Here is a 23,930-nt window from a genome sequence, read left to right as displayed (position 1 = left end):
ACAGCTCTTTGTGATTTCACAAAGGGGAGGGAACACCTTCTCCATTCACAAGAAGCTAAAAGCGCTTTTGAACGAAGCTGCAAATGAGGCTAAATGTTCATATACATATGTACATATATATATATATATATACATACATATATAGAACTTATTTTGTACATTTCGTTGTAATAAAGAAAAGTTAGGCAGTGACGTGTGTTCAATTTAGGCAGACAGATTTTTTTTTTTTTTGGTTGCTGTACCCGTGGCCTCACAGATGGTTTAAAAAAAAAAAAAAAAAAAAATACTTATTGTGTTTGTGCCACTCTACGCAGTATTGTCGGAAGAGTAGAACATTAACTTGCAAACATGCGCTTGGCGCTGCTATTTATGACTCCGAGGCTCCACTTACATCTCAAATTGGTTGTGTCTTCTCCTGTGAAAACCGCGGAGGCCGGCGGGGATACATGGGAGAGAGAGGACCAAGCCAAACAACAAAGGAATGCTCTCCATCACTCTCTGCTCTCGACTCTCCCACTGGCCTGTCGTGGTATGTGTAATTACTCCACAATTAAAGTGCTCGTGTGTGTGTGTGTGTGTGTGTGTGTGTGTGTGTGTGTGTGTGTGTGTGCGCTTGCCCGCCCTCGGTGACCACACTCCAACATGGTGACAATGCGACATGGACAGAACGGGCAATTTCACAGAACCTCGCCAAGCAAGAATAACGTGAGAGAGAGAAAATAATCACAGCAATTAGCTGACAAGCTGACAAGCTGACAAGACTAGAAATCATCTTCATCTAAATGATTCTTACCCCCCAGCTGGACTCCGTCCCCATTTCTGGTTTGCACTCAAACTACATCTCAAGTGTCAGTCACATCATCTCCATCCCATTCCATCCCCGGCATGACCACAGGAATGCTGAGTGACTGTCACAACGCTGCTCTTTTTCATGTGCATCAATTGAGCATTGAGCATTTAGAGTGATATTTTGGACAATGAAAAGACTATTCTGCGTATGAACATCAGGCCATTCGCATGTGTCGGCGTTCTCATTAAAATATGCCACCCCAGCATGATGCGAAGCAGAAGTTAGCTAACTGAATGAGAAGCATTATGTCTTCATTTAATACACACAATTGCCAGTATTTTTCTTCTGTCTCAGACGCACAAATATTTTTAGGTGCTGTTTTCTCACCTTAACATGTTTAGACGTAAACTTCTGGAAGTATATGTTTCAACGTAAACCTCTGGAAATTTCCGTCGAAATATGTAAAGAGACAACGTCTTAAAATATTTGTGTGTCTGTGAAAGAAGAAAAACACTGAAAAGAAAGGAAGCTAGCAAGATATTTAGCTAGTTAGCTAGCATGCTACGTCGTTGAGGGTTTGAAGGCTTCACTGCACGCGGTTTATCATTGGAGTTTTGAGTTGACCTGTGGAGAAAATACTGAAAATCGCAGAAGTAAGCTAGATAGTGGATACGAACGTTAGCTAGCATGTTACTGGTACACTACATTTTCACATACTTTACTTCTCCGCGTGAATGCATAACACGCTTGTTCTTAAAATACCTTGTGTACAGTGTGGAATTTTGGAATACGCCCATTGTAAACATCTAAAGCAGTGCATGTCCTGTGTTTTATGTATGTTTTTATGCCACATAACGGTGGCACATGCAACGCACGTAAAAAAAAAAAAAAAAACTGTAGAGTTGTGACCCTGATTAAATCAGAAGTCTCCCACAAATTTAGGCAACCGTCTGACACGGCGCGTCTAATTCCTCTGGATTTTTCTCAAGTATTGGCAATCCAGCTGCCAGGCAAGGTTAGACACGGTGTGTGTGTGCTTTTCTTTTATGTTCATTTAATTTGTGTGAACTAACCCCATTATGCCACTCTACCGTTAGTAAAATAGTGAATAAATAAATAGAAACAGTTTGAGCAAGAGTTCCAGAGGGACAAAACTCTAGAAATGAAGAGAAAAAAAAAGCAAAACAGAAAAATACAATTTGTCATCCTTGCTTTTCACCATGATTTCTAAAATAAAAAAAAAAAAAATATATACCCATGTGACCAACACACTGAAAAAACATGCAGCTTCGAGCTTGCTTGACACATTCATGCGATTGCGGCTGCATTCCTGAGACATGTTGAGTGCTCAGAACCTCAGAGGTGCCCCGTCTGTTTTTGGATGTTGACTTGTACAGATTCAATTCCAAGTTTCCCCCCAATAAAGGGGGGGGAATGCGGAGAAAGGAATCTGGAAATCAAGCGGTGGCATGGCTGTCACGGCTCGTCATGTAACAACAGTAAAAACAAAATGCCTCTAGCCATCCCATCTGCTCTGTTGTTTAACCCGAACCATTTTTTTTGATAGCTGGGCTGAAGAAAAAAAAAAAAAAAAAAAAAAAAACATAACAAGAGAAAAGAAGGAAATAAAAATCTGTTAAACATGTGGGTTCTTCAAATGGCAACACATGATAATTCAAGAATCTGGATGGCATCTGGCAGTCAACAACTTTGTACATCTTCCAATAGCGCTTTTTGTAAATATTGTCAACCTGAGATTAAGCAGCTATCTGTTAGCTGCCTGCTAGCTTTTGATCCCAAGCCGGGGATGCAAACGTTTTACTTGGGAAACCGGGGGCTGGGACAGTATTGTCTTCTTTTCTGTAGGGTAGGTCCCGTGCAAAAAAGTGTGCTTGTTTTTGAAAAAAAGGAACTCGGGACTACAGTTACCGATGACCCGTCATTCTTTACATTCCTCTTGCTCATGCAAATCTGGGAGCAACGTGAAAGCGGTGAAAGTGGCGGACGCCCCGGTCAGCTTTAAATCCAGTGTGAGGGAGGAGACAAGTTGATGGACATACTGCTGCATACCCACAGCATGGAGTGCATAACAGTGTTCAAAGTTCAGTGCTCCCTACCCCCACTCCCAAGTCTTTGTTGGTCTCTCTGAAAAACATTGCGCCACGGACTTGTTATTGAGGTATCGCTGCACTGTGACATGATATTGTCACATCCCTATTCAAAATTAATTCCACTTCTCTCCCCAATCATTTTCAGTGATGATTTGGTTCTTTTTAAAGTAAAAGGGAAAAAAAAGTCTGACTTCGACAGAACAACGTTGTGTGTTGTGTGTTGTGTGTCATCTGGACTTGGCGCCCTGCTCGGACAGCAGCAGGTCGTTGAGTCGGATGACGATGTTGGCAAAGTCGGTGAGCTCCACGAAGTCGGAGGTGATGATGTTGACTCCGTCCGCGCCGGGCCTCTGAGCCTGCACCCAGGACATGATGGTGGGCAGGTTCCTGTGGCCACCGCAGAAGAGAAGTTTGTTTGAGTAGATTAATACAAAAACATCACAAAAAAAAAAAAAAAAACACACCGCAATTAAATCTCACGTTGTGCAAGAAAACACTTTGTCAGGGTTTTGAGATACAATGAGGGAGAAAAGCAGAGTGATGGAAAAGCAACTGAGAGACGCTCGGTCTGCCCAGACTGACTCAGAGTGGTTGCAAACACAACTAGCTGTATCATTTCCAACACCTAAAACCCTCTGCTGTGCCGCCGTCGCCAGCAGAACAAAACCAGGAAGCCCCACAGTGTTTATCCAGCGGCGGTAAACAATCCCATTTCCTCGGAAGTGCAGAATTAGGCAACCTCCTGTCTCGCCGGGGCCTTTGCGGTCCCATTTCTCCCCTCACGCAGGGCTGGGCAGCGTGGATGTAGTCAGGATTTCCTCCGTGATTTCCACTTGAGTTTTAGGGACTCGGCGAGGCGGCGTACGGCTGCAAGTTTGCGCAAATTTGCTTCAGAAGTGTAAGTGGGAGGCCTTGTCCGAGAGATGAAATGTGTTTCGCTCTCCATCTCTGAAGTTTGGAGATGGATCAAAAGGATTAAAGCGAGACTTTGGATATATGAAGTGCATGAAGACGCAGTTGTCTACTGTGGCTGGAGTGAATGGATGTGAATGGATAAAACAAATCCATGCCCTGTATATCATATCTCAGCATATTTAGCCCGCTGTTTATAGCCTCCTTGCTAAAAAAAAAAAAAAAAAAAAAAAACACATTCCACATGTTTGGAAGAAGGCAAAAACAAAACAAAAATCTCAGGCAGGAACCCAGCACCTGTCTAAGCGTGTCGTCACCGATCTTGAAGAGGTGTCAGCGAGGTGTTGAGCCCTTTGTGACATCACAAAGAGCTTATTTCTGAGACTAGCTCTTTCTGAGAAGCGAGGAAAGCTGAAGAGGCAAAGCATGGGAGTTCAATTTTGCACGATGCAGGCTTTTTAAAAAAAAAAAAAAAAAAAGGGGCGCCTCACCGTTCTTAAACATGTGTTTCCGAGCAAATGGCCAGTACAAGTGTTCCATCAAAACAACCCAAAGATATGCTAATGAATGGCCTGCAGGGCCTCTAAATATTCCACCGCTCCGCCGCTCCCACAGCTGGGAAAAAAAAAACCCAACCCTGGTTGGCCTCCCACTGACCTCTCCACCAGGTAGTTCCGCAGCCCCCAGACCAGCCCCTTGGCCACGGTGTTCACTCTGGGCGTGAGGATGGCTTGGGACACGTGGAAGGAGCCCTGCCTGGCTCGCTCTTTGAGTGTGGTTTCCAGGAACTAGGCAAGGGGACAAGGTCAAACGCAACACACCCTCAGAGGAGGAACGGGGGAGGGGCAAAAAGAGCGGACTAGTAAAGGAACGAGAGGATGAGTAAAATACTGCTCGTGAGAAAAGAACACCCCTAAAGCACTATAAATGTTAAGGAGCTCAGATGTAATATTCAGGAATTGTGATCCAAGATTCCAACGGAGCAATTTTGCAATAATCCCAACAAATTTGACCTTCCGGCAGCATATTTAGCCATATGTTCACAGCCTTCCACAGAAAATATAGAGCTTTGGCTTGAAGTTGTGCCTTCGGAAGGGGAGAAAGGCGGCTGCAACAAACACCCGACCAAGTGTGTTGCCACTAACCCTTTGTGATGTCACAAATGACCATCGTCATTGTCTGAAAATGTTGCTAGAGTAAATGTTGCCTGGGACGTGGGACCTTTCACATCTTCTGGGGGGAAGTTTTCTTTTCTGTTCATTTACATTGTCAAACATCACTTTTTTTTTACAGACACAACAAGTTTGCTCTACGGAATGAGGTTGTTATTTTTCACTGACTTGTATGAGTTTGTAGGGTTCCGTGGTGTTGGCCCAAGGAGCTGGGATTTTGTTGCCAGGCCACATTATAGGGACGCCCTGAGCTGAGGGGTGATGGTAGAACACGATAACCTGAAGAAATGGCAAAATTAGAAACATCTCCTGGCACCACATTTAAGAAAGTGACTATCAAGTGCAGCCAAAATACCCATTCACTGTGCTTTATTTTCTCATTTTACAGGTAACAGACCAGTAAAATGGTGAAAGAAGTGTTGTGGTTGCAGTGCAGCACTGCAACCACCCGCCGCGCCTTTCTCTCCTTTGCCAACTAAGCCAATCACAGATTAGGGTCATGGGAACGTTTGGCTATAAGTGATTGACAGGGGAAACGTGGAATCGCCTCGAACCACTGACCGCTTAAAGTACACAAAAGGGGGGTGAAGAGGGAGTTAAACATCGAGACGGAAACAGTCTGGGGTGAGGAAATAACACAGAAGATAAACAGAAAGAAAAAAAGTGCACAGAGGGGAGATTTGCAGGAGAGTGAAAGCGAGAGAAGTGAAGATCGGAGGAGTGGAATGAGTGACGAGAGCTTAACGATGTGAAAAGGGGTAAAGGTGCTTCGGATGGTGGAAACGAGCTTTAACGAGATGACGCTCGCCACTAAACCCATTGTAGGGGAGTCACGGGCGGCGGGGATTACCAGACCAGAGACGTTAACTGGGCTGGCCAATAAGCACGAGCAATGGACGCATGCATGCATGCAAGTCTGTGCAAACGCTACCAAGCAATCATGCTGGTGTCCGTAAATGTGATTAATGAGCGGATAGGTTTAGTTTAAAATGCAAAAAAACAAAAAACATTATTTTTTTTTATCTTTTTTTGTGTTCTGATCCGACCTGGTGCTTCTTGTCCCAGAGGTAATCAAGAGTGACGGACTCCACGGTGCAGTTGTGGCAGAGCTTGCCACCAAACACCTCCTGCAGCATGTTCATCAGGTACACGTGGTGCTCGGCGCCCATGGCGTAGTGGTGGTTGAAGTCTAGAAACACAACCTGCATCCAATCGGTTACAGCTGGCCGAAACGTCTCCGCTCGGGAAGGGGAAAAATGAACTCTCCGAGCGAGACTCTCACCTCTTTTTTGTGGCTGCTCAGGTAGGCGTTGATTTCTAGCAGGCCGTCCCTCACCTTTGGAGATGAACGCGGCCAGAGTTTAGAAATTGTGAGGCTATTCAAACCTAAAATTCTGTGAAAAACCCCACCAGGGTGGACCAATATAGGACCTTCTGAACCTCACTCAATTCTGATAATTATTAGTCTCTTACTTTTTTGCAAACTGAACTGAACTTGGGAGTTGGGAGGCTGGCGGCGAAACTTTCAAATTTGTTTAATAAAGCTGCAAAGGCATTATGATATTTATCTCACCTTGTGGCCAAACAGGCCATGGATGAAGTAGATCTCGCATCCAGACTCCCCGGGTTTGGAGGAGACCCTGAGGTCAAAGTAGCGGATTCCTGCGTTGAGCTGCTCTTTGAAAGATAGATTCTGCAGATAAAGATGTAATGTTGAGTAGAAATGCACAGAGAAAAAAAACAAAACAGTGGGAAGGTGTGAAATCACTACCTGGGTCATGGACCACTTCACCATCACCTTCTTGGCCACCACGCTGAACATGGTGGCCAGGTATTTCACGTAGGACTTCTGGTCGGGGCCCACCGGAGCGTTCACGTCCACCCAGTAGGTGAAAGAGTCGTGCGAGCCTGGAGGAAGTTTACAAGGAGCGTGAACCAAGGCGCAGAGGCAACGTGCCAATGCAAAGCATAGGCAGAATGATGAGGCGGCAGTTGACGCAGGGCCTTCACCTGGCACGGCGAGCTGTTTGAGCGGCATGGCACTGAGCTTGGAGGGCAGCGAACCCATCCAATCGGCGTTGGCGCTGCCGATGCCTGCCGGCCGGGTCTTCATGACAGAAGCAGTCAGCGACCTCTCCGGGGACAGTTCTCCATTAGTGACCTACCCTACCCGTGCGTTCACTCCCCGTGCGTTAGAGCCACAGGACGTCATCTCCAGGTAGGGGAGGAAAATTGTCGCCCCAGGTCAAACCTTCCACAGATTCCCACCACGCATGTCCTCCATCCATGCACGAGCACCGCCGACTGGAGGCATCGCAATCCTCTTAGCTGGGAGGTCCACCTGTTATCCGCCCCTCCTACTCCCGAGGCTTAAGTGTCTGTTGTGAGGAGGAACCACGAGTGTGTGGCCAAGGAGGTGTGAATGACACCATCAGGTGTCTGCTGATCATTTGGAACCCCTGTAACCCATTTCTTTTCTTTTCTTTTTTAAATTATGTGGTTCTATTACCTAATGAAACACAAAATAACACTCCAAAGCGGCTCTACATCCTCATCCAGTGGCAGATTGCTTGAATTACAAGAGGATTGAAGCGAATTGTGAAGATCGAGAAACTCATATTTATCTTTTTTTTAAAAAAACGTTTCAAGATCATTATTCATCACAGCCTATATCTGATACCAAAATAAATGAAAATCTGTGGTCGTTATGAACAAAATGGCGCTGCTTTTCCACCTAGTGGTAAAACGAGTTAATTAAAACTCTTATGTAGAATGGAAAACGTTTGGTTTTATCAGTTCATAAATTCGTTCTGAACCAAATGAACCACAATAACGCGATGCACAAATGTGACTTTGACAAGCCTACTTTATTCATAGCGACAATGAACGGCACTTGATGAAAAATAAAGCATTCCTAGAGTTCCATCTTGTGTTAAGACACGAAATTACATGCAGGAAGGGGCTAAGCTAGCTCTCGCGCGCCCTCGAACGGCCGGTCTTCGTGGCCGCGTGTGACAACGAAGCTGTTTGTGTGTCGGTTTCCATGGAGAGCATTTACACGCAGGCACGCTCCTCGTCCTGAGAGCTCTGCTGTCGGTGCTAGGTGAGTGACATCCGGAGGAACTTCAGGAGAGGAACTGCTAGGAGAGGATCTGGGCGACTCGTCGAAGCGGTAAAGCCGAATTTTCTTTACACTGAGTGGTTGACGGGGGAGGTTTTACAGAATTTTTTGGGGGGTGACACTGTTCTGGAAGATGTGAAACGTCAACAACAAGAGCCTCAATATTTGTTATTCTATGATAACACCCTGGGCTCAAGAGTGAGAGCTTTTATCATTCATTTCAATCAAGCCAGTATGCCACAAGAGAATAGGAATTCACTTCTCTGTCGCGCGTGCGTGTGTGTGTGTGTGTGTGTGTGTGTGTGTGTGTGTGTGTGTGTGTGTGTGTGTGTGTGTGTGTGTGTGTGTTTGGGAGGGAGGGGGGGTAGTGTGCATGGGCTATAGGCTGTGGCTTTTCAAACAGTTAGCTCATTAAAATAGAAACTCAAAGAGGCCATACATAGAGACACCTGTGAAGGGAGCTATGATGTGAGTACGCAAGACTGTCAGCAACAATTCCTAAAGACCAGAATTGTATATTTGGTGACTTTGAGGGCAAATAGTACTTAAAATTATGTATTAACAGAGGTCTGAACTTCATTTTTCTTCTGTGCGTTGCGTGGGTTAGAAGGTCTCAAGGGGCTCCTTCAGCCAAATCAAGACCATGAGATGGGAGCTTCTCATTAACACGGATGTGAGCATAGTGGTTGTCTCCCACATAGACCTAAAGGAAATCAATAATCGGATGAAATATTAAAAACATGCACATGTCATATTAAGGGATTCAAGAACAAGCTAAATCACCAGTAAGAATCCAGTAGATCTTAAAAGCCTCAAGCTTCTCCTTGTGTTCTATGACTGTGAAGTCTTTGAGGCACACTTTCAGGGTTCCCGCTACGTCAACTAGTAGTGTGTGTGTGTGTGTGTGTGTGTTTGTGCTGAAGCTATTTATAAGAAGTGTTTTTGGAGGGATATCCCGCTGACCTCGAAGAGCTTTTTTTCCTGCGCCATGTGGCCCGGAAACATCTTAATTCCCTTTAAATCCTTCACCACCTCCACAGATTGCCTTATGTGAAAGCAGAGTGCGGCAGCGCAGTGACAGTTTTTCATTGGGCCTGAATGGTCAGAGAGGCTGGTGGATACGTGATGCAATGACGGGTAATGCTTTTTTTTTTTTTTTTTTTTTTAAATCAACCTCGGGAGTCTCTGAGCTAAATCCAGCCTGTCATTTTTCTTTGGTTGGGTATAATAATGAAGGCTAATCTCATTCATCCTCATTCAAAACAATATATCCAGTAGTAAAGGTTCTAAACCACTGAAATTATATCTTGATTAAGCTCCTCTGTGTATTTGCTGCACACTTACATTGTAATGTTGATTAGAGCCTTCTGAGGGCCCTTTTATTTCAGACGCTGAACAGACACGGGGCAACCTGGCATTAATCCCCGCAGCAAATGGATAAACAAGGCTTAGAAGGGGCAGCAGGGAGACTGCTCGGGTTTACCTTAGTCTACACTGTGTGGTTGGAAAACAATAATGTTGGGGAAATTATTCAATACCGCTCTAACGATCGTTGACATCAGCGGCATTGGGAGCCTCAGTCGACTCCTCGTCGCTAAGGCAGGTGCTCAAGAAAAGGCAGCAAGTGGTGGCGAGCTTGATAGTGATGTAACGTGCTATTTACATCCCCTGCGGCCTAATCTGCAGAGGCCTTCGCTGTGTCATTTCCCCCCCCCCCTAAGTCCTCAGACACACGCCTAATCCCGCTCACGGAGCGCATGCAGGAGTTCTCCCGTTTACTCAGCCAGCGGACGTCGAGAGAAACCCTTCCAGGTTGATATTGGAGCCCTTTTTGTGACAACTCAGCTCCTGACGGTTGTTCTACTTCTTCTCTCACCGAAGGGCTACACCTCTGACCGGGATGGCCGGGGCCTTTTGAAAAAAAAAAAAAAACACCCGCCGCATGACGATGGAGCTGGTGAGCACCGCGCTATGAAAGGGAAAACGTTTCATCGGTGAGCGGCGCCTGGACAGTCGGCAGCTTGTTTTTGCAAATAGATTTAAGTTCGAGGGGCTGATGAGAGCATCCTGAGAGGCGATGAACCGCTACACCACCCTGAAGCAGCTGGGTGACGGCACCTACGGCAGCGTGCTGATGGGGAGAAGCAACGAGTCCGGAGAGCTGGTGGCCATAAAGAGGTAAATACATCCATGTGGATCACATTACTCCTAGATAAGTGTACTTTTTCCCACCAGCAACCAGCATAGAGAGCGATACACCAGGCCACTAGTGGTATCAGGAAGATTTCTCCAAAATAGCTTCAATTAGCCTCATTAGCGCATCCAAAATTCGAGCAATAACAGAAATGAAATGTTCTGTATATGTCTATTATACCACCAAAACTCATGCTTTGCATGAATTGGTTTCATTTCAATTCACCTCACAGAATTAAAACAACTTCAGGGACAACAGAGCCCAATAGAGGCAACAGTATTTGTATTCGTTCGGTGCACGCAGTCAGACAGCAAGTACGTCTGACTGAGTTTAAAAAATAAAAAATAAAAAAAATCCATGTCTGACTCAGTCCTCCAATCCAGGGGGGCGATAATGCACCTATCGGAACCGCCATTACGTGGGGGGGAGGGGGGGGGAGAATAAGACACAACAAAACAGACGAAGAAGAAGAAGTGACGAGGTGAAGAGTTATGGCAACTGTGGAGGGAAGGGAGAGTTAGAAGAGCCACCTGCCTCATTTAAATCAGCAGTGTGGGAACACTTTGGATTCCCAGTGGAATACAACGGTGGTGGAGTGCGAGTGGTGGACCGGGCGAAGACTGTGTGTGTCTTGACTGATTCAAATGCAGCTTCAAGACTTCAACTAAAATTCAAGATCTTTTCAAAGGCATATCAAATACAGTGCTTCAAAGATTGGAAGCCAAGGCTAAAAAAAAACAACAAAAGTCGACGAGCCCGTCCTGTCATTGCCATGGCAAACAAGTGGGCGCACACGCCTTTGTTTCCAGCGGCGTGGCAGCCGCCCTCAATTATGGATGGGGAAACCGGAGTGACGGCGTCCGCCGACCCCATCGTGTGGCGAGCACGCGAGACAATGCGCGTCGGTGACGGCGGAGCGGAGTGAAAGTGTGTCGGGTTGCCGACATTGTGGAAAGTAAGACACAAACTGGCAGCGAACGAGGGAAAAGATACCCGGGGCAAGTCTGGAACTCTTATGTAATTCCAACTGGGGGCAAAAAAAATAATAATAATAATAATGATAAAGGCTTGGCTTCAATGATCACAGCAACAAACACACGTTGATTCAAGACGCGGCGTCATTTGAGCCCGGGTGTGTTCCTCACATTCCTTTTTTGATCTTGACATGAATAGATTATAATTCATTAAATTACATATTTAGCCCTTTGTTTACTCCCTCCCATACAAAAGCCAATTTTAGCATCCTGCTTAAAAATGATGTACATGATGATGATCCTTCCATTTGTTTGGAAGGAGACAAAATTTAAACACCACATATCAGTACCCTGTGTGACATCACAATGGGCCGGTTCTGAAAAGCAGGGCAACTGAAAGAAGTGCAGGATGGACTTTTCTAAAAAAAAAAAAAAAAAAAAAAAAAAAAAAATCATTGGTTGGCGAAATGTAAGAAAAGTCGGGTGTGTGTTTGTTTTTGTTTTTTTCTAACAATGTTGCCAGTTTCACCTTGAAAATGAAATGGACTGAAATTTAAAACTCCCCAGAACTGCTGACTTATTGATGAAGTTGGGAAGAAGACGGACACTGCTTCATGTCGGGCGGCTGCAGACAGTATCTCCAGTTATTGCACTTAAGTCTGACTGTCGCCAACAGAATGAAGAGGAAGTTCTATTCGTGGGAGGAATGTATGAACCTGCGGGAGGTGAAGGTACGTATATTAAAAAAACAAACAAACAAAAAAAACACTAGCATCTCATGCCCACTACAAAAAAAACAAAAAAAACAATTTAATTTCTGACACACATTTCTTGGGGTTTAATTGAATTGAACAACTAACTGTTGCTCTCTCCGCTGTCACGACAGTCACTGAAGAAGCTCAACCACGCCAACGTGGTGAAACTGAAGGAGGTGATCCGAGAGAACGATCACCTCTACTTCGTCTTTGAGTACATGAAGGAGAACCTCTACCAGCTGATGAAGGACAGGTGAGACTAGAATCGGGGCGCGTGCCACAGGAATCATCACTTAAGCCACCAGAAATAGAAATAAAAAAATTAAAAAAATGAATAAAAACTGACGCGGGAACCTCACTGTAGCATTTACACGCTCATGAACGCGTTTCTGTCAACTTTTCTATGTTTGCAGAAGAAAATATTTCCCCGAGTCTGTGATTCGAAACATAAGCTTTCAGATTTTACAAGGCCTGTCGTTCATTCACAAACACGGTAGGTTGCGCCGTGTGTTTCCGGGTGCACGAGACCGGCTGCGCGGGGCGATGCAAGATTCAGATCTCCGGCTGCTGCTTCTGCGTGCTTCCAATCTTGCGACGTGCGCGCAAAAGCCGTCTTCAATCCATCGCATGCGGTCTCTCGGCGGGCCTGGATGTGCGGACGCTGCATTTCGACGCCTCTGATTTCCAAACAGACTCTTTGCGTCGTCGACACATCCGGAGCAAAAAAAAACGCCGAGAGCGTCTTTTAACAGCATTTTTTCCCACCCTAAAATCTCTTCTTCTTCTTTTTTTTTCACCCTCTGTCCTTCTTTTCTTCCTTCTCCTCCTTGCCGCCCATATAGAGAGAATAAGATGTTCTCAGAGAACGAGATTAGGAACATCACGTTTCAAGTGCTTTCTGGCTTGGTTTTTGTGCACAAGCATGGTAAGAAAGATGGCTTCACTCTTGGCTGTTTGACAGTAGCGCAACCCTCCAGTGGTCGATGTACCAGGAGTTTCGCATTGTCATGCATCTTGCAAATGATCTTGCGATTCAGTGCAAAACTCTCCTAACACAAGCCAATCTATTTTTCGAATATAATGTGTGCGTTTTATCAAACATATCGGGCATAAAAGAGTCCCCGGCCAGATCACATTTGATGATATTTTGCACTGGAGGATTCGCTACGTGCTAGTCGTGCACGTTTTCTTGTTTTTTTTCCCTTGTCATTTTTTAATGCTTCAAATTCAAATGACCATCTCCTGCAAGTGTAGGAAAAAAAAAAAATCATTTGCAGCAACGTGCATTTTTTTTTTTTTTTTTTTTTTTAATGAAATTCTAACAAAACTTGCCTTTTGGTAATAATACACTTGGCTTACCATTACATCAACAAAAAAATAAAATAATAATAAGCTGCACATGATTTTAATTCGGTCCTGTGATTCAGTGTCTGGTGCTCAGCCTCGTGTGATCGTCACCACAGGTTTCTTTCATCGGGACATGAAGCCAGAGAATTTGCTGTGCATGGGCCCAGAGTTGGTCAAAATAGCAGATTTTGGACTGGCCAGAGAGATCCGCTCCAAACCCCCCTACACCGACTATGTGTCAACCAGATGGTGAGTCCTGTACCCCCGCATCAGCTCTAGGACTCCGCCCATCTGTCATGTTTGGCGTGCGCGTTACTGGCTGGTTTACTCGACAACGCTCTCCGCCCCAGGTACCGAGCTCCGGAGGTGCTGCTCCGATCGCCCACTTACAGCGCCCCCATTGACCTGTGGGCCGTCGGATGCATTATGGCCGAGCTGTACACACTCAGACCGCTGTTCCCCGGCAACAGCGAGGTGGACGAGATCTTCAAGATCTGCCAAGTCCTGGGAACAGTTAAGAAGGTGAGAGGAAATGGATGGAAAGGGTGGGGTCTCATCACTGTTGGTCTTCCTCACAATGTTTACTGTGTCTTCCTGCTTGGATAATCCAGTGGCATCTCTTCCGTCGGTTCTTTTGGGAGGGAGATTTGGAATACCCAATAAAATGATTGGGATTACTCAATAAATCCCAATCATACCCAATAAAGAGAATACCCAATAAATTGAATACCCTGGAATACCCAATAAAATGATTGTTTTCCTGCGGATCCACCAGTACGATGGTCAACCTTTCGGTATTCCCATCCCGACAGACGGATTGGCCAGAGGGTCACCAGCTCGCCTCAGCCATGAACTTCCGCTTCCCCCAGTGCGTGCCGACCCCTTTGAAAACCCTCATCCCCAACGCCAGCAACGAGGCCATCACCCTGATGAAGGACATGCTGCAGTGGGACCCCAAAAAAAGACCCACCGCCGTGCAGGTAGTCAAGGATCGCGGCTCTGCAAATGTTTTTTAGGGCGTCTTCGGAAACTCACGGTGCGTGCGTCCGTCCCTCCCCTGCGGCTTCCCATCAGGCCCTGCGCTACCCCTACTTCCAAGTGGGTCAGATCCTGGGGCCTCGTCCCCAGAGCCAGGAGGTGAAAAAGGTCCAGGCCAGGACGCAGGTTCCGAAGCAGACTTCAGAGAACAAGCGGTCCTCATCCGAGTCCAAAGGTTCCACAGACTCTGGCAGGTCCCAGCAGCAGCAGCAGCAGCAGCAGCAGCAGCAGCATCACCATCAGCCACTTCATCAAATCCCTCTACTTCAGAATGAGAGTAAACCAGGAGGCCCTGCTGTGAGTTTGTCAGTTCTTTTCACAAGTAAACACTGAATTCTCTTGAATTTAACTTTTATATCCAGATTCCCTTTTTTTTATTATTATTTTTTTTTTGCAGAAAGCTGCACCAACAGTCGAGGAGACTGCTGGCGTTGGTGGAGCGACGTCGGTGGTAAAGAGCGGCCGGCGTCGCTGGGGACAGACGGCGTGCAAGGCCACGGACAGCTGGGATGAATCCGACCCGGCGGAAATGGCCGCGTCCAACTCCAAGAAGCCCAGCCTGGGCAAAACGGAGGAGGAGAGACGGCCCAAAGAGCCCCGCCCAGAGTAAGCGCCGCAAATTCGAAAAACTCAGGAGGATATTAAAAAACGCACAAGACCGTCCGTCTCCATAATAACCAATAGGACAGTGGGGCACTTCAGCTTGAGTAGACTTTAAGCATGCACTTCCTGTTTGTCAGACAAAAGGAGCAGACGCCTCTGTATTCGTTCAGCACGGTCACAAAGCTGCCCAGCAATGTTAAAGTGGGCCAAGTGGACCCCAACCTGCCCGGATCTGCAGCACGGCAGCACTACCTCAGCCAGTCGCGATACCTGCCAGGTACAGTCCCCTGAGATTAAGAGTCGATGCTTTGCTTTCTTAAGGGAATATTCCATTGTTTTTATTTGAGAAAAAAAGAAAGAAAGATTGTATGAGTTACTGCCAAAAAAACCAAGATTTTGTGTCCGTCTTTCCAGTTAAATTAACTAAATTGCTTCGAACCATTGCACATATTTGCAGTGCAATTGCCCAGCACCCATGCACATACAGTCGATTAAGTAATTTCTCTCTGAAGCAGCAGACCTGTTAATCACTAATTACGACTTGCTGCGACTTACCTAATATTGACACATTGAACATGACGTCAACGACTCGACTTAACATGCAGAAACAGTCCTTTAATCTTCTTAGAGACCTTCCTTGTGCAAATATCCTTCATTTTAATGCACTGATAGTTTGTTTTGGCATTGAATCATACAAATAACGACGTAGCGTTTGCACACCGTGACTATAAGAATAAAAGGCAAAAGTGCCAACGCAACAAAGAGACTTTACTGCTGTAACCCGTACATATGTAGAGTGTATTTTACCCCAATAGACGCCAGCCCTGTGTGTACTGATGTATATGTACGCACGTTTTTTTTTTTGTTTGTTTTTTTCCAAACATATTTCTGCGCTTTCAAGGCTTGATCAAGAGTCAGACCTCCACCGATAAGGAGCTGAGCGGCATGACGCTGCGCGACCTGTGGGAGAATTCCCCCAACGCTATAAATAAGCCGCTGGCTCATATCGGAGGAGGATTATCCGTCAGCAGAGCCAACGCAGGTGAGCAGGTTCGCCAAAAGGTCGGGCTAACGATTTGCTGCGGGGACGCTCGAAACGCGACCGGAAAAAAAAAGATTTTTAAATCCCAATAAAAGCCCGAAAAGCCGGGGCTGCCGAGATGCAAACGCTCGCACTCCCGAGTCATTTAACACGCACTCTTTGTGACCCATCCGCGGCCTTTGTGCAGATGCTAATGATTGGCTAACGTCTCCCGATCAGCAGTTTTCGGGGCCGCAGACAAAAGCCCGGTGAGGAGCGAGCCAGAGCGTCTGAGGCGTCTGGGATGGCAGACCTCCACCAAATCATTTGTCATGCAGACAGACACACAATACGGGTCCATGCTGTGCCCTCCCTCCTCCTCCTCCTCTTCTTCTTCATCCCGCTCCGTCTCTACCTCCTCATTACCCATTCATGAGATGGGGGACAATTGACGGAACATCAAATGCTGCCAATAAGGTCCTCGGCATCCCCCCCCCACCCCACCCCTGCTCATCAACAACACTTCTACCGTACACAAACACACTAAGTATCATCACTCAACAATGAAAAATGTCTTTATCTTTCCCCGTTCTCTTTCCGTTTTCTTGCTGCTTGCATGCATTGCAAAGCCAATTCCAAGTCATGTGGCAAGATGGACCTCTTGGGAAAACTGTTGTAAATCAATGAATAATGGAGGGAAAACATAACCAGAGTAAAAGTAAAAGGCAGTTGATGCATTTTGCAGCCGAGTGGGCCGAGCAGCCCTGTTAGTGCGCTTATATTTACAATCAGTCCAAAAGTCAATATTCTGCCCGCTTTTAAGCTTCAAAATGGTTCACAGGCTACAGTCAAGAGTTAAATAATCCACAAGTTGCCTTGTCATGACTATTAAATAACAACTTACTGGGCTACTGTCATCCACCTGCCTTCTAAATGGCTCATACATTATCCAAGCAAGTCACTTGCCGCGCTAAAGCTCTTTTGTGTCCAAACACCGCCGCGCCGGTTAGCGTGGCGGCTAGGAGCACGCGCCGGGGCCGCTTAGCATGTGAAAGGAGGCCCGCCGCTGAGGGGCTCGGCGGGAGACCAGGCCACAAAACACGCGGTGTAAGTGGAGAACTAAGAGCTCCAGCGGCTAAAATGGGGGGCGAGTTGCACCGCAGCCGCCGCCTCTTTCCAGCGGGGACAATGCCGCCGTCCGCTAATTACGCTGATACCATCTGGTAACTGCTGGCAAGGAGGCAGACGGTGTCACCGGGAAAGCTTAGAAAGACTTCAATGGGCTGATGCTCGAGGTGGTTACCTGTGCTGTCGCTGCCTCGCACCCCCACAAATAATTACAGTCGGCAAAAAAAAACTAAAAAAAAACTGCGTCAGATCAACATGTTTTTCAGCTTCTGTGTCGTTAAAGGGCTCCTGTGACCCGTTTGTGAGTTGGAACACCCATTCCAATCAAGAAAGAGCAAACGAATGGACCATAAATGTGATCCGGCACACCGAAAAACATTGTCAGAGAGCAGCCCAAAAGCTTCAAGTGCCCATCTTGACCTAAATCGACCAGGTGGTTTGTGCTACAAACTCATATTTTATCTTTTTCAGGGAACTTTGTGAGCACCAAGTACAACCTCTCTGGTGCCTACATGCCCTCATTCCAGAAGAAAGAGGTGGGCTCTGTGGGGCAGAGGATCCAACTGGCGCCCTTGGCTGGCCAGCATGCGAGTAAGATGTTACATTGCTCACAGTATCATCATTTCCATTGAGGATCGTTCCCACTTTTCTGGCACAAACGTCGTCGATGCGGCCAGTCCTGGAAGACGTTCCTTTCCACCAGGTTCCTGTGTTCATCTCCACTGCCACCTGTGACTCCTCAGGTTTCCTCCCCGCGCAAAGTGTCCGGTGGCCGCCTGTTAAACTACTGGCATCTCCCCTCTCCCCTCTCTCTGTCTTCACTCTTTCAGCCAATCTCTCTTCTCCTGATAATAAAAGAGACAAACCTAAGTCTGCAAAGGCCAAGTCCGTATCCAACTCTTCCCTGAGTGAAAGTACTGAAGGTACTGACGCGCCCCCCCCACCCCCGCTCCCTGCCAGCGCTTACAATCGTAGAGGGACGTTGCTTCGCTCCTGTGCTCGTTTTTTTCTTTGACGTTGCTTCCGCACGCAGACCTTTGAAGCGCTTTCGCCTTTGTCGTGACTGTGACTCCGCCGTGCTAAAAAAGGCATTCCAGCCAGACAATGACCTACTTAAGCCTGGCTGATTAACAGACTAATTGACTGACCCGTTCTTCCAGATTACGAGGACTGGAAAAGGAGGGCAGACAGGACTCAGGTGAAGGGAAGCAGCTACTCGGCTTTGGGAAGAGCCTCGGGAAATCTCCTGACCAGGGCTCCGGCCGTGCAGCCCGTGCACGGCCGGGTGGACTGGGCTTCCAAGTACGGAGGGAATCGATAGACCGCCGGCCCACCGTTGGAAGGAGGACCATAAAATGGGCCGACACGTCGCCAAGATTTCGATGTCTAGTTGTAGTCAACCTTGGAGATGCATCAAAAGTCCCCTGGAACTAATTCCCCATTTTTAAGCATTTTTTTTTTTTTTTGTAATTCCAGGAACTTTAATATGTCATGTCTGAATACACGTGTGCGTGAAGTTGTGATAGGTCGGTGACTGTTGCCACGACGCTGAGGCAAGACTGACTGCGTGACTGCAGCCGTCTTCTTCCTGAAGGATCTAGTTTGAGCCGACTGCATCGTTGTCATTAGGACGATTGTCGAGTAGCCTTTTTTTTTGTTCCAACGTCAGATATTGTGCAACGCAGCACACAGTCAGTGACCGTTCTCGCAAATGGTAAAAAAAAAAACCTTAATTTATGACAGGCGATTTATCTGCAGCACATTTAAACCAAACAACATGGAAGACCAATGCTAATAATGTTATAAGCACGTATTTGTATCTGCAAATGACTGATCATTTTGTATTTTTTTTTTTTAAACAAATATGAAAGATCATTTTGCATTTAATAAAAAAAAAAAAAGAAAGACAGGACAATGTTTTCTATTTTTACAAAGAAGTGAATATATTTAAATCCACACATATTTGTTTACTTTGTCCGTTTTACAAAATGAATAAATCACAAACACTGGTTGAGGATACATGTTGAGACAGAGAAGAAACACACAGAAAATCTCTCCCTCAAGACTGCTGTGGCTTCTGCAGCAAGGCCAGGCTGAGCTTTCCGACCATCAGGAGGCTGCAAAGGATAAACGACATCAGGCCGAGTCCACACGAGACTGATCAAGGCTTGGAAATAGGGGCCAAATGAGTTATTTACCATTAAGTCAACTCTGATCTGCAGTAATCAAATCAAACTACAAACTCGCCAAACTAGAATTCCTCAACTGACAACGCAGTCACGTGACGGGGAAATACCTCGCTCCAGCCATCAAACCAGCTGGCATGAACTTCCTGGATCCGTAGAACCTCTTCCCCATGACGCCGGTCAGCGCTCCTGAGGTGGCTGTAAGACAAGAACGTGGTGAGAGGGAGACCGACCAGGACTGAATTTAGCAGAAAATTAAAAAACAAAACAAAACAAAACAAAAAAACAGGTGTAAATACCCACCGAGGGAGACCCAAACATTACTGGGATCGTTGGAGATCTGGTAGGCGCCAAAGCCAGCCAGGCTGCCGAAGAGAAGGCCGGCAGCCAGGGAGGGGACGCTGCCTGAAAGAGAGGACGGTGGCAGGTCAGCACCTGGACCCGTCAGCCCGCTGGAAACATTTCTGAGAGTGCAGCATTACGCAGCCATGTAGTTGGATTGATAGGGCTGTTAGAGCTACGATGACAGGGTCATTTGTTTATTGATTGAAGATTTATTGAAAACAGTGTGGAAAAACTCAGGAATATATATATATATATATATATATATATATATATATATATATATATATATATATATATATATATATGTATACATACATATATATATATATTTTTTTAAATGTTGCTTCTTTAGCCTGACATGTCGTTAAACGTTTGAAAGGTGTTTACTATGTGCAGGTTTCAGCAAGCATAGTCAAATGAGGCTATTTTCGAAGGACAAATATTTTTGAGACGTTGGGAAGGCAGGTGCACGAGCAACAGAAAACAAACAAACACATAACGTGCTTTTAAGCAAAGCTTCTTTTTTTTTCTCTCTCCATACATATTATTCATTGTGACTGAAAAACAGAAACACGATACAAACCTGCTTTGGCATAACCGATGGCTCCACCAGATGCGATCAACGCAGCGTATCCATATCCTACCCAGTCCACGCTCATGTTGGACAGCTGTTAAGTAAAAAAAAAATAAATAATAATAATAATAAAGTTAATGTCTAAAAAAAAAAAAGAGAAGAAGAAGTAAACAAAACTTTCCGACATAGACCAACCAAAAATCCTACCAGACTGTGTGAATTCTGCAGAACTGGAGCGTTACAGAAAACTATCTGAGGCAGCAGAAAATACAAAATCATTGTGACACTGGGATGGGGGGGAAGGAAAAAAAAAGTGCTCCCCGTCCAGACACACTCATGTGTTTGGCAGCAGATAGCAGATAGCAGGTTGTGGTAGGTGGGTGTGCGTTTGTTTGTGTCGTAAGATAAGGCTAACTGACAGCACTTAGCAAGAGCGACGCACGTTCATACATACAGCAGCGTCTTACGGCAAGATAAGAGCTAACACAGCGCAATGAACGCATCTTTGGGTCTTATTGTACAAGAAATGCGCAAGACAAAGGGCTGGGCGTGATGCGGAGATACAACAAAAGACTTTTAACAACAAGGAAAGACAAGCAACTTACCTTGTTCGTTCGGTTTGTCCTCTGTCACTGGCGGCTGCCCGTTTCCAGTCGAGCCCAAATAATCGGCGCACAGGTTTGCGGGCCGAAGTACTCGACGGGAAATGTAGGCAGTCGCGCTTGGCGGTGTAAACTGAATGTAGTGCAAATAGTGCAAAAAAGTAAATATGAAACGTGTGCCAACGTCGCAAAAATGCTCTCTTGTGAAATATTTAAAATTATATATTCAAAACAATCTGAAAATATGATATATTTCATGAAGATAATAGTTTACATTAGAATATTTACAATTTAACGCGTACGGTGATTAAACTCAAGATGTCGTGCCAGTTTACGTCATATTTTTAATTTATTTATTTATGTATTTATTTATTTATTTTACTGTACTTTGTTTTATTTGTGACGTAACAAGATATTTAAAAAAACAACAAAAAACTAAAAAAAACTTTACTGGAGCGTTTCGTTTACAACATTTGGCTATCAAATGGCAGTTAGTGCCTGAATTTAGCATTGCCTTTTAGAGATGCACAGTCATGATAACCGTGGTGTGAACCATGCTAACGCTGCATGACATTTATGGGCGAAACAGACTTTTAAATTCGACTCGAGCCGACACGGAGCTGGTTGATACTTTCTGACCACAAGATGGCGCCACAGGATTAGATTCTGTGAGCGAATCGTCTTCGCGTTAAAAGTTGGTTGAAGTTTCTCCGCTTAAAATTGGGCATGTTTGGTCTAGGACTATGGCTAAGAGACGAACAAGTCTGATACCCCCTTTCACGTCTTGTTTCACTTCCTTTGACGTCACCACGTCAATTTAAATCTGCATGCGCTCGACTCAGGTACTGGAAGTCCTCGCTTCAATAACTGCAGGAGCCCAACCGCCTCCTTCTCCGCCATTCCTGTGTTCAGCCGAAAGGTGGCGGTAGGACACTATTAATTGACTTGTGTGGCACAATGGGGCCTGGAACCCCCTTTGGCTCTGCAGACACCAGTGACATGAACATCACGGCTCCTGTTCACGGAGCGACGCTGACGGTGATGGTTACTGTCTCCCAACACTGTCAGTTAACGTCCCAGCTGGTGCTAAAAAAAAAAAAAAAAGAAAGAAAGAAAAAAGAAAAGCAACTCGCAAGCCCGTTTCATTATCTGACGTGGCCGCTAGTTGGAGGGGTTAAAGGTCGGTTAATGTGATCAATAATATAATGTGTATAAATGTAAAAGCACAGATAAAATGCTGTAGTTTCAAACGTATGCAGGGGGAAATGTGCATCAAAACATCCAAACACAATGCGTGGAAATAGAAGAATCAAACACAAAATAACTGGGAATAATAATAATAACAATAATAATAATAATAATAATAATAATAATAATAATAATAATAATAATAATAATAATAATGATAATAATGATAGACCACTAAAAATAAATACAGAACGACACTAAAAGTAGAAATAAGCCCTGTACAAACAGGTTGGATTTAAAAGGAAAAAATAATAAAGGGTAGATGGTTTTGTCTGGGGGAATCACTTTCAGACAAGTCTGCTTTCAAACTTATACTCCTCCCTGAGCCCAAACACTATGGACTACCCTACCCGTCCCCCCAGCCCTCTCATCCAACTCCCTCTCCTTTGTCCAGTCCTTGCGAGGTCTATATAGCTGCAGGTATTGTGTGTATGTGTGTGTCTGAGTGTGTGCACTTAAAATACGTTCGCCTTTGAAGTCAAACATGAAGGCTTGTTTTAAATATTAACACCACGGGAGGAGGGAAGAGAAGAGGGAAAAAAAAAATCTATAGGCTTCACTCAATGTGGGCTCACGCAAATGAAGACAGACTCCGCGGCGACAGGAGGATTTACTGAGGGGGGGGAAATGCAATTTTGAATTGTTACGCATGTGTCGGTGTAAACACTGAAATATTTAGCCACATGAATTGTCGCTACTATTGTTATTACTATTATTGTTGTTAACCTCGTCATCATCAACAACATGATTTATTCATTTATTTATTTTTGTGGAGGTTGACACGAACTGTATGAAACACGGCATGCGCACGTGCGGTTCGATGAGACCCGGTTCTGGGTCTGGGTGCGTGTCGTGTCTCTCTTTCGGGTTTAAAGGTTGGACCGTCATCATCGTCATCCCAGCAGTGCAGTGCAAGTGTTGCTCTCCCCACTGCGTGTGTGTGTGTGTGTGTGTGTGTGTGTGTGTGTGTGTGTGTGTGTGTGTTGCAAAAAGAGGGGGACTGGGGACTGGGAGAGGAGCTCATTCGTTCTTGGCCGGAGGGGTCTACATAAGTATGTATTAGAAATAAACAGTGGATAAATAAATAATGAGCCCCTCGCAATAGCAGGATGGCTCTGCCGTGCCAAAGTAATGATGTTGGCAGTTAACCTTCAAGTTTTTTAACTTGACACACTTTCATTTGGAGCGAAAGCCAGTTTATTATTATTATTATTATTATTATTATTATTATTATTATTATTATTATTATTATTATTATTATTTCTACCATTCAGACAAATAATAAATCACACCAATCACACTGACACCAGGCAGCACATTCACAGCCCTCTATTCACTTTCATTATTAAGCTTTTCTTAAAAAAGGAAAAAGAAAAACATCTTAATTGCAAGTCGGTGATAAAATCTTGAATGGCGCCTCTGTAATGGAAAGGGAAAAAAATAACAAAGAAAAGCAAAGAAAGCCTGATTGGTGCAGTTGCCCTTTTTCAGTTAATTATCACTGTTTTCTCAAGTGTCAGCCAGTTGTCACGAAAGTCTAACAAAAAACGCTCACACAGCGCCGTTTCCACCTCCCAACCCACCTCCAGCCCCGAGCCTCTCCTTTCCTTTCTAGTCCACACCTTGATCACTGCGCATGCGCCTCCAGGTAGCACCGCACTGTTTTTTTGTTTTTTTTTTAAATGGCCAGGTGAGACGATCCGGTCCAGGTATAGGGTGGGGGGGAAAGAAAAAAAAAAAAGTAAAGGTCTATATCCTTTGGAACCGAGCTGGGCTCAATGAGATACAGATCCGACACCGAACCGACTG

At 45.3% G+C, this 23,930-nt stretch overlaps 3 protein-coding genes across 12 annotated transcripts in view; 1 reads left to right on the top strand and 2 right to left on the bottom strand.

Annotated features, from left to right (window-relative positions):
* Positions 1–3,076: 3,076 nt before the first annotated feature.
* On the bottom strand, positions 3,077–7,513 carry plcxd2 (phosphatidylinositol-specific phospholipase C, X domain containing 2). Of its 2 annotated transcripts, XM_076051097.1 has the most exons (8): positions 6,996–7,513; positions 6,757–6,893; positions 6,559–6,678; positions 6,268–6,321; positions 6,032–6,187; positions 5,154–5,264; positions 4,471–4,601; positions 3,077–3,288 (listed from the first exon to the last, which is right to left on the bottom strand). In XM_076051097.1, the coding sequence occupies exons 1-8, from the start codon at positions 7,096–7,098 to the stop codon at positions 3,129–3,131; spliced, it is 972 nt and encodes a 323-aa protein (XP_075907212.1). In that variant the 5' UTR covers positions 7,099–7,513; the 3' UTR covers positions 3,077–3,128. The 2 variants fall into 2 exon arrangements, with proteins under 2 accessions (XP_075907212.1, XP_075907211.1); XM_076051096.1 differs by having other exon boundaries at positions 6,757–7,513.
* Positions 7,514–7,829: 316 nt separating this feature from the next.
* Positions 7,830–19,017, top strand: mak (male germ cell-associated kinase). Of its 6 annotated transcripts, none has more exons than XM_076051089.1 (15): positions 7,830–8,157; positions 9,988–10,284; positions 11,951–12,005; positions 12,161–12,282; positions 12,872–12,954; positions 13,493–13,625; positions 13,727–13,898; positions 14,189–14,356; positions 14,451–14,711; positions 14,812–15,020; positions 15,155–15,294; positions 15,919–16,059; positions 17,638–17,757; positions 17,997–18,089; positions 18,327–19,017. In XM_076051089.1, the coding sequence occupies exons 2-15, from the start codon at positions 10,184–10,186 to the stop codon at positions 18,485–18,487; spliced, it is 1,959 nt and encodes a 652-aa protein (XP_075907204.1). In that variant the 5' UTR covers positions 7,830–8,157; positions 9,988–10,183; the 3' UTR covers positions 18,488–19,017. The 6 variants fall into 6 exon arrangements, with proteins under 6 accessions (XP_075907204.1, XP_075907205.1, XP_075907206.1 ...); XM_076051090.1 differs by lacking the exon at positions 12,872–12,954 and adding an exon at positions 12,443–12,522; XM_076051091.1 differs by lacking the exon at positions 17,997–18,089 and having other exon boundaries at positions 7,834–8,157.
* A 66-nt stretch (positions 19,018–19,083) lies between these two features.
* The window catches only part of LOC142904791 (transmembrane protein 14C-like), a 45,163-nt gene continuing 40,316 nt past the window's right edge, over positions 19,084–23,930 (bottom strand). Inside the window, exons 1-5 of one of the 4 annotated variants that reach the window (XM_076051099.1) lie at positions 20,877–21,006; positions 20,281–20,365; positions 19,656–19,757; positions 19,463–19,550; positions 19,084–19,283 (exon numbers count right to left, since the gene is read on the bottom strand). In XM_076051099.1, the coding sequence (XP_075907214.1) occupies positions 19,226–19,283; positions 19,463–19,550; positions 19,656–19,757; positions 20,281–20,356 (324 nt within the window). In that variant the 5' untranslated portion in view covers positions 20,357–20,365; positions 20,877–21,006 and the 3' untranslated portion in view covers positions 19,084–19,225. Of the gene's footprint in view, positions 19,284–19,462; positions 19,551–19,655; positions 19,758–20,280; positions 20,367–20,478; positions 20,643–20,876; positions 21,007–23,930 lie in introns of those variants that run through there. The other 3 variants (XM_076051100.1, XM_076051098.1, XM_076051101.1) reach the window with 3 other exon arrangements.

The sequence above is a fragment of the Nelusetta ayraudi genome, unplaced genomic scaffold (genome assembly GCF_046127955.1).
Source record: "Nelusetta ayraudi isolate G7.1 ecotype Tasmania unplaced genomic scaffold, CSIRO-AGI_Nayr_v1 ptg000132l, whole genome shotgun sequence".
Taxonomy (NCBI): Eukaryota; Metazoa; Chordata; class Actinopteri; order Tetraodontiformes; family Monacanthidae; genus Nelusetta; species Nelusetta ayraudi.
The sequence above is the reverse complement of the archived record's forward strand: the minus strand, read 5'-3'. Positions and strand labels throughout refer to the sequence as shown.